Source organism: Pundamilia nyererei, unplaced genomic scaffold (assembly GCF_000239375.1).
Source record: "Pundamilia nyererei isolate P.nyererei 1_Seehausen unplaced genomic scaffold, PunNye1.0 scaffold00194, whole genome shotgun sequence".
Classification (NCBI taxonomy): Eukaryota; Metazoa; Chordata; class Actinopteri; order Cichliformes; family Cichlidae; genus Pundamilia; species Pundamilia nyererei.
The window spans coordinates 1,114,536-1,126,508 of record NW_005187595.1 but is presented as its reverse complement, the minus strand read 5'-3'; the positions used below and the strand labels follow the sequence as shown (position 1 = coordinate 1,126,508).

Here is an 11,973-nt window from a genome sequence, read left to right as displayed (position 1 = left end):
ACCGAGTCATGGTCGCAGGACCATGACAGTCTCGTTTGGTGCCAGCTCATATAGTTCGGTACGCTTGGGATGTTAAATCTTCAGGGATGAATATTTAGAGGTGGTGTAACTTAATGCATTTTGTTTAAAAAAAAAGTGGGCAATTTGTATGCTTGTTGTATGGCTTGTTGTATGTAGTATGTTTTTTTTTTTTAAACAGTGTGAAACAGACAGAGGTATACCATGAAGTTGCTCGTCACTTCTTTTGTGGTGTGACACCCTACATTTTATTCTCAGGAAGCCAAACTAGCTTTGCAAAAGTAAGTAAAAAGCAGGACGTTTTGTTGCTTTTAGTGATTTTAAGTGCTTTTTCTGCGTTGGCTTTGAGCGTGGGAGTAAATGTGGTCACATTTGCTCAAAATAAAACTTTTCCATTTTTATTTTTTTTTTCGCACTCAGGAATCTGCAGTTTAGCTACTTGCAGCAATGATGCGACAGAATGTGCTTGTATATCTGCTTTTTGTCTACGGAGTCCTTCCAGCAGGTAAGAAGCCAGTTCAGCAGTAACTGATGTTCACATTAGAGGTACAACAGGTGAAACGTGTTTGCTTTTGTCTATCAATCTTTGAAAAGAAAAGAAAAGCTGAGGGAGGTGGCATCTGTTTCTTTCACTCAGTTTAAGTTTGTTGCATGAAATTCTTACTGTTCATTTCCTCCATGCAGCTCTAACAGCAGTGATACAAACACAGCAGACTGTGCTGGCAGCAGTGGGAGAAGATGCTGAACTGAGCTGTCAGCTCTTGGAGACTAAAGACATCCTTCAGGTTGCATGGCAGAAAAGTTCAAATGATGTGGAGACAAATGTTGCCACCTACAACAAGTACTTTGGTCAGAGAGTGAATGACGGCTTCACAGATAAAGTTAAGTTTAAATATATTGGACTACAGAACTCATCGTAGTCATCAGGAATGTGACATAGGAAGATGAAGCCTTCTATCACTGCCTGTTTAACACTTATCCTGAAGGCTCCTTCACAGGTAAACCCTGCCACCAAGTTTATGGTGAGAACTTTTACCTTCTTTAACCAACAACAAGTGCCTCAAGGAGGACATAAATGTGTAGGCAGCTTGTGTGTTTGTAAGAGCATGTTGATAATATTTCCTGATCCTTCACAGAGCTGCATGAACCTGTTGTTGATGTCAGAGAGTCAAACTCTACTGAAGAGTGGGTTGTTTCCTGTTCAGCCACTGGTCGACCTGCTCCCACTGTAACACTCAGTGTCTCACAACAAGATCTCAGCTTCTCACAGTACAACACTGTCAGTGTGTCCAACACCAACGCTACATTCACTGTCACCACTACAGCTGTGCTCTCAGGTTCACGTAACAACAGCACGCAGGTGGAATGTGCAGCACGAGTGCTCTCTGCTCCTCAGAGAGAAACGATGGTGATGATTCTTGAGGTCCAACAGGTGCATGGTGGGAATGACGATAATGATGATGGTAAGATGGTAAAGGAAGGTACCTTTTTCAAAGTCATTATATATATTAGGGTTTGTCACTACTCTGTAATCCTCATGTCTAAAATTCTAGATTTTAAATTAAGTCTAATATTTCCTGATTTCTTTCAAGTGTTTTATGTCACATTTCCATTTGTTTTCTTCCAGATTTTACTTGGATCATTGTGTTGGGTGCAGTGATCTGCGTTTGTGTTGTTGCTGTTGTCACTATTCTTACAAACAGGAAAAAGGTAAGTCTTTTAAATGCTATCTGAATTAATCTAACACCTTTGCTACTGTAGCCTAACTCTTTGGTTTGACTCCTTTGTTTTGTCTTGCAGCTGCTCTAAAATATATGATGTGATTCAATCCGCAATCAAAAACACATATGGCTAAGATACCTTTGTCATATTGTTATTAGAAACCCTGATGCTCTCAAGTTTTTTTACTATATCTGAAACCTATTGGCTGTCTTCTGTATTTTTCTAGCAGACAGCTGATTATTGTATACTTAACATACAGTACTTAACAAAATGCATTTAATCAAACTGAATCAGAAGGTCTGATTGTGTTTAATGTGTTCTGAAGCTTTGAGAGTTTGTAATTAAATTTAATTGTCTGGATGCATGTTTGTAGCTGTGTGTCTTTATTTTTTTGTCTGTGTGTTTATTTTTTGTAATTTTTGTTAATACAATTTTCACATTGATTTTTATTTTATTTTCATGTTTTCTGTTCATGAAATAAATCATTTTATATAACTGCTTCCACTTTGTCCATGTAATTGTTTTCACCTTCATATTTACTTCTGCTTTCGGTTACATTTAAAAGATGTATATAATGTAACAAAGGTTTAGGCCACTAAAAAAACAAAAAACAGGTTTGGGGTCATGACCTTTTTCAGAATAATCTAAAATCCAAATTCAACAAAGAACAGAAAAAAGGTTTATAATAACTCATAAATATTTTTAATTTTCCCTTTATTAAAAAAGACGACTTAGTCTACTTGAATAAACACTTTAAATAAAATAAATTAAGGTTATTTTTGAGCTTCTTTGTGGCAGATTAGCTCTAATAACGAATGGTTGAACCTGTGCAGTTGATTTCTTGAACTGCAGTTGCGCCATTCGGCCTCTGGGGGTCTCTGTTTGTTCATCTTTCCCGTCCTCAGAGGGTCGTTTGCAAAGTTCATGGGCTGAAAAAACGCAGAAGGAAACAACACGCTGGAGTATTGGTTTAATGTACGAGCTGTGGATTATACTTTTCCAGTTTCACCTCACCTGACGCACAGGGCGAACGCCGGGTCCCATTTGTCTTTGCGGATTAAACTCTGTCAGCAGGTATTTATTTATTTTTATTTTTTTCCTTGTAAATTCTGAACAGTTTTAAGTAAGCACGTGCGGAAGGACTGAAATATTTTTAAAGGTTAACGCTTGCATGCTTTGCATTTGTTTCTTTGAGCGTTTAAATTGAACCCACCTGCTGTCAAATTCTTCACAGCATCTCTAACTTTGACCTTAACCTTCATAGCGAATGACTGTGATCGACTTAAAATGACTTGGATTAATATAAACTCAAACTTTATCACACTTTTCCTGTTTTGCACCTGTGACTAAAGTATTTTAAAGGATTGATATTTACTTAGATATGCTTACTGATATTTACTGTGCATTTTTCATGCATTGCACTAATCTGTCCCTATTATTTTATACTATAGTATTATATAGTATATTATTAAGTACAGTGATTTTCTCATGAAAAGAGAATTCGTTTTGTTATTTGAAAAATAAAAATGTGATAACTTTGTTTTTAAATGTGGGGGAAATTTTCTTTGTGTGTGTGTGTTGTTGTTGTTGTTGTTGTTGTTGTTGTTGTTGTTGTTTTATTTATTTTTTTTAGAAATCTGTTCAAGATGTGTTCAGTCTGTCTCCTGAGGCTGGATTTTGGTTGGCACCCAGGTTTCACTTTCTCACTTGTTGATCTTGAAATGTTGTTGTCAGTCAACTTCTAGCTCCCTCGCTGTCTCTTCCATTGATGACTTGCCTTGGATGTGAAGAAAATTAGGCTGGACTTTCACAATAAAAGCCTACATCTGTTTGGCCTTGTTGGCTGAGTCTCCCAGCCTACTGTGAGACATCAGTATGGCTTTATAGTGGAAAAGTGATTTAACTGTTGCCCAACAGGAGCAGGCAGCTTGTTTGAAGCCAGATGGCTGACAGTGTAAATGGTGCAAAATAATGCCCGTAAAAGCTGTGAGGTCTGGACGTGGTCTGTCTTGTGGTTTAGGCAGGTTTCTCTTTACCAGTAAGTCCACTTCACCTGACTCAGAGCAAGTTTAATCAAAAGTCACTTTGTGCCAAATTCCTCCAGCCTTTTTCTCCAGGATGCGGAGAGCTGATGCAAGCCAAGTACAATTCACAAGTAAAGCCACAGTGGTGACTTTCTATTGTCTCTGTGAAACAATGAGAGCAGAGCTATGCCAGAGTATGATGTTTACAGCTTACTCACTGCTGGGCTCGGCTGGTGATTGCACACCCTCTGCTTTGCATGTCCTTGTGCATGCTGTGCTCACCTTAATGACTCCCTCCAACCTCCATCTTCAGCATCCGGCCACTGTAATTCCTTTGTGGTTGCAGGTATCGATGTCGAAACCTCAGGGCTTGATGTTGTCTAGACATGTAAGAGGTGTGCTTGTGTTGCGTTGCCAGATAATTATGGGCTCACCGGAGTGAGCGCATGCTGTTGATTAAGATATAAAACCCCCTATTAGACCCCAGGTAATGTTCCTTGAATCAGCATCTGTTGTTGTTGATGCTTACAAATCGCCATAGCAGCAACTTTTAAAGGAAACTAACCGTGGGATGCACAGATGTCCAAAAGAAAAAAGAATACTAAAGAAAAAGTTTAATTTCTTATGATGCTGACGTCTTTGCTAATGTCCTCCTCTGGCTTTTCCATTACAGCTGACAGCTTCCCAAGAACATGCAGGATCTACAGTTCTGACCAGCAGCGGCTCAACAAGTAGAGCACTGGACAGCTGACAGGGGTATGATTTTTAGGAATATTATTTCCTTTTTTCTTTGTCCTGTTTATTTAGCCAGAAGCTGTAAAAAGTGCTTAACCTTGAGGTTTCCCCGCTGCGATTAAGGTTGTGGTCAAACTCCCTGACTGCGTTTGTGTGTGCAGCTGCAGTCTGGATGTAAGATTGGGTCAGCGCTTGAGTCGGTTACCCTGCTTCAGTGTGCGATGTGTGGGTCCTCTATCCCGCTGCGTCTGCTGCTCTGGATCGTAGGAACAGCTGTCTCTACGACGCAAGGTATTCCAGATACGTGTGCGTGTTTAATTTTTGAGTTTCTTCTTTTTTTCTGTGTTTTTGCAAAATGATTATAGCCTCCTTTTTTACATGATGATTACACTTGCTGCTATAACCAAAGTTTCACAATGGCCTAGGCTGTTTTCAGAGCAGACTGTTAGCTTACAAACCGTAGGCATGAGATTGCAAAAGTCAGAAAGAGAAAACTCTAACTTTAGTGAGTTCGTTTTTGTTTAATGGTGAGCTTGGTTTTGCATGGAATTGCCTCTGCAAGAAAGTAACTGCATATGTCCTGGTTTGTCTTCATATTACTCTTGCTCTATATCATAGCTGTAATTATTTTTTATTTTTAAGAGTTAAAAAAAATGCAATTATCTAAGATTGAAGCAGTTGTGCCCAACCTGTTTGACTTCTGTTTCGTGTCGCTGATGTGATTATTTCTACATACCTTACTAGACTCATTAGTTCGATGCATAATTGCACAATATTTTTGCACAGCAGCAAATGTGTTTATCAAAAGCTGTTTATAAAAAATGGAATTAGCCATCGTGTCATCACCAGTTGGTTGTGGATTTTATTCTAGGACTTTTACCCATTGCTGTTTTATTTTTTTAACCACATCTGACAAGTTAGAAGCCGAGCACAATGCACTGTCATACAATAGCAATGAGGTAGCCTCACACCACGGAAGACAGTAATTGATAGTCTACCCTACTAGCTTACTCTAAGTGGGACCAGAATTTAATAAATGAGTTCCACAATGTGTCAAATAACACTTGAAACTAGGGATCTGGTTGGTTTATTGGCGTGCTTCAATAAACCAACCACAAAGTCTGTACTGACATATCAGTAAAATTTGAAAAACCCTAAAGAAAATTTAGGGAACCCTATTTTTTTTAGGGTTCAGAATAAAGATTTTAAATTATATTCTAATTTTATTCCATCTAGTCATAGAGTTCAGGAATCTGATCTGGAGGTCCCCTCCTCCTTCTACTTGTGATGTGTTATGAGTATGTCCTGGGTAAACCCAGGACACATTGGTGAGATTATGTCTCTTGGCTAGCCTGGAAACACCTCTGTATTACCCCACGTGATCTAAAAATGGATGGATGGAATTTTGTATTTTTGTGTAAACTTCATTGTAGGTTCTCCATTACCTGGGCATTAAAAAGGCCAATCAGACCACTTTTAGTCAAACATAAATTTTTTTTTCCAGAAAAAAACAAGTCCAGATGCCCCCTTTTCAAGCCCTCACAACTTTGTAATGCAATAGGGTTTTGTTTTTAAATTCAGTGTTACTCTTACTTCCCCACATAATTACCAGTGAAAAAGTCTTTAGAGTTACAGGAGCTGACTCTGTGTTTGTGCCTTACGTCAGGTAAGGTTTTAGCTCCCGCTAATCTGACCGCAGAGGCAGGTCGTCCCTTACTGCTCGGCTGCAACATCACTACGGAGCCAGGTGATATGGTCTACCAAGTGCGCTGGCTCAACAAGCACCACAAGCTCATTCTGGCGTACGAACAGGGGGCGTCGCCCCACATCAGTCACCAAGACCAAAATGTGCAGCTCACTGTCTCTCATCACAACGCTAGCTACATAACCTTCACGAAAGTGCAGGCTGCTGACAGCGGCTGCTACCACTGCATCTTTGATGTTTACCCCAAGGGCACGCAACAAGGCTTGGCGTGCTTCAATATCATCGGTGAGAGTAAATCTTACAAATATGTCTAAAATGAGCTTTAACCTCAGAGCCGTTTTTAGGAATGTTCCCATTCTGTCATGTCTGTGGAAGTGACTGAACTTTGAGTTTCTTGTAGGTGTTTAAGCTCTCATCTGAGAAGCTTCTTCAGTTCTAAAACCAAATGATGGAGAGTCTCAGGTATTTAAACCCTAGTGGGACTTGTTCTCCTGGAACTGAAGAAGCTTCTTGATTGAGAGATAAAACCTCTTCACTAGCCTCCAAGCTCCTTAGACCCATTCTGCAATAATATCCTTACTGGTGGTTCTCATAACATCCCCTTGATTCTGTTTTCTTAAAAACAACAGTCTTCGGTCTGCATTTTTCAGGGTAGCAGCTCCAACTGACATTTGAACTTTTGTGCCTTTATGATAAAGTCAAAGCCTCTTTTGCAACTGTGTTTATTTGTGGAAGTCACATTGCACAGTATAAGCTTTGTTTTGCCTGAGGGCAGCAAAATCCTGTAAAACCGGAAGTAGCAGGTTCAAGTCTGAACTCTCAGATCAGCAGGAGCAGGAGAGCCCACCCAGGCTGCTAACCTTAGTGCTTTCTGTTATTACTGCTAAATGTGCTCATACATTATTCTTATTTAAAGACCATCTCTTCTACCCTAAAAGCTGCATGGAGTTAATGAATATCAGTGTAGACAGCTACTTTTCCATACTAGATGACTATAAAACACTTTGGAGCAACTCCTGTTATTTTAAAATCTGCTGTATAAATAAAAATGACTTGATTTGGCTACAATTTTCTGTGTACCAGGAAAAGTGCATTTCGATGGCAATAAGACGGCCATAAGTGGAAAGCCGACCACCCTTTCATGCTGGTACAGCCTCCCTGGCAGGGTCCGACAGGTCTTGTGGAGGAAGACAGCCGAGCAGGGTGACACCACCACTGTTGGCTCCGTTGCTGAAGGCAACCATTACAAAATAGAGGAACAGTTCAAGGGTCAGGTCAGCCTGAGCCGAACCCTGGGACACACTGAGCTGACGATAAAGGCTGTCCGAACGGAGGACGAGGCCTGCTACACCTGTGAGTTCCACACGTACCCAGATGGCACCCGGGCCGCCACGACATGCCTCTCTGTTTATGGTGAGATCTTATTTTTTTGTTTACTTGGTTGTTTTGTTTTGTTTTTTACTGTATTTGGTCCTTGGAAATTGTTCCCTATTAGGTGATGAATTCTATGTTATCCAAAGTCTGTCATTACATATAGCTGACAAAGTTGTCATGACATTTAGTCATTAGCAACTCAGTAGCCATATTTAATCAGCGCCTCTATATATGGCTAATCTCCACAACCCCAGCTTTGAATATACTCTTCAAAGTTAAACTACAACCCTCCTCGCTCGAATTGAGACAAGCAAGGATCATACACTGGATGATTGCTCAGGCGCTATTTCAGGCAGGCAGTAGCCATGATAAGTAGTCATGGTAGCTTATCTTATTACCATGCCATGTCAGCTGATACCCTTCTACACATCTTATTGGTAAATCTCATATAGAGCCCCCAATTTAAGTTGCCTTAGCTTGACAACAGCTGCTACCCACCTGCAAGCCACTTTGCAACCCATATCTCCCACAGAGCCTACTTTCATGCTGTGAGTGTCGTACCTATTATATGTGTTGGCCCTTGCTGCTGCTCTCCCAGCCTCCAGTTTTCCATATATACACATAAAACGATTGGGAGATCCCACAACAGAGCAACGGCAATCTTCTCATTGAAATACACAAAAATCTCTGTCTGTTAGTTTCTTTGACCACCAACTTGTCCTTCAGAATTAAGAGTTGAGGAACCAAATTTGTCACACAGGTATATCTGAGACCCCTGATTGTTCTTATCTATCTCATATATTGTGGCATAATCATGTTGCCGTGCAACTACCCAGCAACAAGCTAAAATTGCATGTTTTTGTTGTTTTGTTTTTTTTGCCTTGTTGCATCTATAGCACCTTGTGAAATTATCTTTTTGCTATTTCGCACTAACATATCAATTATACCCACAAATCCTGAAAGATCTAGCAATGTGGGTTTTTTTCTTTTTTGTGTTTAGACACATAGAACAGCTTACAGGTACAAACAATACTGGAGCATGAGCATTTGCTAGCAAATATAAACTAGAGCAGATTAAAAAAAACAATTTTCTTTTAGCTTTAGTTGTATTAGGAGGCACACCTACAATTTTCATTTTATAATGGGAACACTTAATAATAATAATAATAATAATAATGGTAATAAAGATGAAGATGATGATAAGACTATTTCTGGACATCTGGAAATGACTAATGTGAGCTGTTTCCAGGAAATGTCAGATAAATATTTCGCTGGGTGTTGACATGGAAAAGTGTTTCCATCCTTTCCATCAATCTGTGCCCATTGTTAGTGTCATTTAGAATAAAAATAATATGTTGGAAAAAAATTTAAATGGCATGGGACCTTGAACTGACCAAACTGATCATTCCAGTTCAATGAGTAGCGCTATTGTTAATTTCCCACGCGGAACATGGATCTCTGAAAGTAAAACATATTATTAATATTACCAATCCTGTATTTGTTTACAGGAACATTTATACAGTATGGGTTAGTGTCACATGCTAGAAAGTTAAACTAGTTTTCTTCCCTAAACCTGCTCCTAACTTTAACCCAGAACATGATACACAAAAGAGGAAAAACAAGGTGTGGCTGTAAAGTTCGGGCTAAATACACTGGTGCTGGCGCCTTTCTATGGTCTCTGCCTTATCTTTCACCCTCTCGGAAAAGGGTCTTGACATGTACCACAATGAGAATATACTGAGGGCTGAGAGGAAATGTGTACTAGTGTATGTGTGTGTGTATCCTGTATATAGCTCAGGAAAAGGAAAAGCAGTGTATAAACAAACCACAGGCAGCTCAAAGGTGAGAGGTACTGGAGAGGGTCATTAACTACTGTTCTGATCTCTTTTTCCCCTCAGTGAGAGAGAGTTGCTTAGACCACTATTACACTTTTACACATGAATTATACTTCTGCATCAGATCTACTCAGTAACTTATGCCAGAACCAGAGTCCCATTTTAATTGTATGCTGTGAGCTTCCACGTAACCTGGCCTGCGCCTCCTGAGAAGTGTAACTGCATTGGATCAGTGTATACCACAACTTGACTTGAATGGTGTGCAAGATTGTGGTGTAGAGAAAAAAATGAGTTTTGGGTTAAAACGTCAGTTGGGACGTAGATTTCCATCAGAAGACTAAATGTAGCTCTAGTGATCATGAGCAAAAGTTCCAGGACTGAGAGTAGTTGCTGATCTTCCTCTGTGAGTGCGTGTGTGGGTGCTTTTGGAGTGATAATGAGAGAGGGGTGTCACAGAGGGGAAAGTGGTGATTAATGTGGGATCAAGCCCAGGGGATGAGTGGTTTACTGTTTCCCTAGACACAAAGCCTATTGTGTGTTTGTGTGTGTGCGTATGTTGCTTTCCTAACAGGCTTTGCTTTTGTCTGAACTGTTGGAAGCAGACACCAGATCCAGACACACACATAAACACACACACAGTCAGTAAAAGCTGCTTTGGCTCTGTTCTCCGTCTGGCTTTTGTTTTCAGGCCTGTCGGAGGACGACTTGTGTCACTGTGTCGTCGGGGCAGAAAGATTGACAGGCGATGTTCTCTGTTTGTCCATCTTCATTAGGAAGGCAGATGAGCAAATCTTTGTTTTCTGTGGTGTAACTAAAAGAATACCAAAAAAGAGTAACACAGAATGAAAAAATGACCTAAGAAAAATTGCAAAATAAACTTCAAGCAGCCATTAACTCAGTCTGTCTCTCTACAGTTTTACCCAAACCAGAGGTGAGCCAGGTGACTTCACCTTCAGGGATCACTGAGGCCAACTGCACGGCCAAGTCCCGGCCTGCAGCGGAGATCATGTGGAACGTCGGCAGTGACAACCGAACCCTAGGCCCACCATTTTCGTCGGCCTACGAACAAGGCGACGGTACAACAATAGTGACGAGCACGCTACTCTTCCAGTCTGGGCTGTTCAGCGACCTGTCCATCAAGTGCATCGTGCACCACCCGGGTTTGAATAAACCCCTGTTGATGTCCCTCAACACAAACAGTGAGGACCTCCTGAATGATGTCTTGTCCTGTCACACATTATAGCAAATATAATATGCCATAATGTGTAAAAGCTCCTTTACTAGGAACAGGAGCTTTTGTTGACAAATGTGAATTCTCTGCTATTTTAGTGCTGGGTAATTATGGCTGCTTTGATGGGGTCCCGAATCCTGTAATGCCACATAGTACGGGAAGGATTATTTTTAGTACAGAGAACCTTTCTTGTCTTACCACATCACCTAACATGTTTATTCCAGATGTCATACATAATATATATCCTACTTTTAGACATCATCTGTGTTTTGGAGGAAATGTGAGCTTGTGTGTTTGTGTGCCACAGTGGGTCCAGCCATGGTTATCCTCATCTCTGTGTGCGGTGTGGCAGCGGTCCTCCTCTTGTGCTTGTGTGTGTGTCTCTGCAAGTGCTTCATCTGTACGGATGGTGAGTCTAAAATCTAAGCTTTTTTTTTTTTTTTTAAAAAGCTTCACATTTGCATTTCTTAAATAGCATTCAGTTACTGGAGTGCTAGGATTTAGCTTGACGCAACAAGGCCAGCTTTGCCGTTTAGTGGTGTCAAAAGGCATTTCAGAAATGCAGTGAGTGTAGTTTTTGCAATAATAAATTACAGCCTGTCATCAAACATAGACTAATTTCTGTTACGAGACCATATGAAGATTTCCCTTATATGGTTGGCACTCTCAATCCTAGTAGCTCCAGAAAACATGGCTGAAGAAAGTCCATAAGAAGCCCTTTGAGGTATTCCCTCAAAGTTCAGCAAAACAGTTATTCTGGGAAGCCTTTATGAGGAACCATGTAATTATATATGTCAAGCAGAAGAAATTACCAGACTTTTTGTTGTTGTTGTTGTTGTTTTTTTTTTATTAAATTCTGCTTTACTTAAGATTTTCTAGGCTTTCCTTTATCACAGGATGTCCGTGATGTGAGAAAAACCCTCAGTGCATATGCAGTGTTTGTCTAGTGGCCTGCTGTGCTGGCCAAGTTTTGAGTGCCTCTTGTCACCGTGACTGTGATAAAGTGTCCACATTTCTTCTGGTTACATGAACAGAAAACATCTTGGCATTTATGGACTGTGACATACCAAATCAGCCTCCAAGAACTACAGTGGCACAACTACTGCTTCAAGGACTGACAGATAAAACTTGTTTTCTTTTCAAAGTTAAACCTAATTATTTTGTCATTTGTAATTTTGAAAATGAACAAAAAGGGGGAAAAATTCTTGAATGCTTGTATATAAAGGAGGTAGATCATATATCATTACCATTAACATTTTAGCTAGTTTTAGCTCAGTTTACTCTCGTCACCCCTATTTTCTAACATACTTTTCTAACATTATATATATA

At 40.0% G+C, this 11,973-nt stretch overlaps 1 protein-coding gene and 1 pseudogene across 3 annotated transcripts in view; both read left to right on the top strand.

Annotated features, from left to right (window-relative positions):
- The first annotated feature begins 216 nt into the window (after positions 1–216).
- LOC102194288 (OX-2 membrane glycoprotein-like) lies at positions 217–1,827 on the top strand (annotated as a pseudogene).
- An 832-nt stretch (positions 1,828–2,659) lies between these two features.
- The window catches only part of LOC102193041 (OX-2 membrane glycoprotein-like), an 18,416-nt gene continuing 9,102 nt past the window's right edge, over positions 2,660–11,973 (top strand). The window contains exons 1-7 of one of the 3 annotated variants that reach the window (XM_005747344.1): positions 2,660–2,814; positions 4,438–4,520; positions 4,661–4,790; positions 6,166–6,489; positions 7,288–7,617; positions 10,328–10,483; positions 10,952–11,053. In XM_005747344.1, the coding sequence (XP_005747401.1) occupies positions 4,721–4,790; positions 6,166–6,489; positions 7,288–7,617; positions 10,328–10,483; positions 10,952–11,053 (982 nt within the window). In that variant the 5' untranslated portion in view covers positions 2,660–2,814; positions 4,438–4,520; positions 4,661–4,720. Of the gene's footprint in view, positions 2,815–4,437; positions 4,521–4,622; positions 4,791–6,165; positions 6,490–7,287; positions 7,618–10,327; positions 10,613–10,951; positions 11,054–11,973 lie in introns of all 3 variants that reach the window. The other 2 variants (XM_005747343.2, XM_013914406.1) reach the window with 2 other exon arrangements.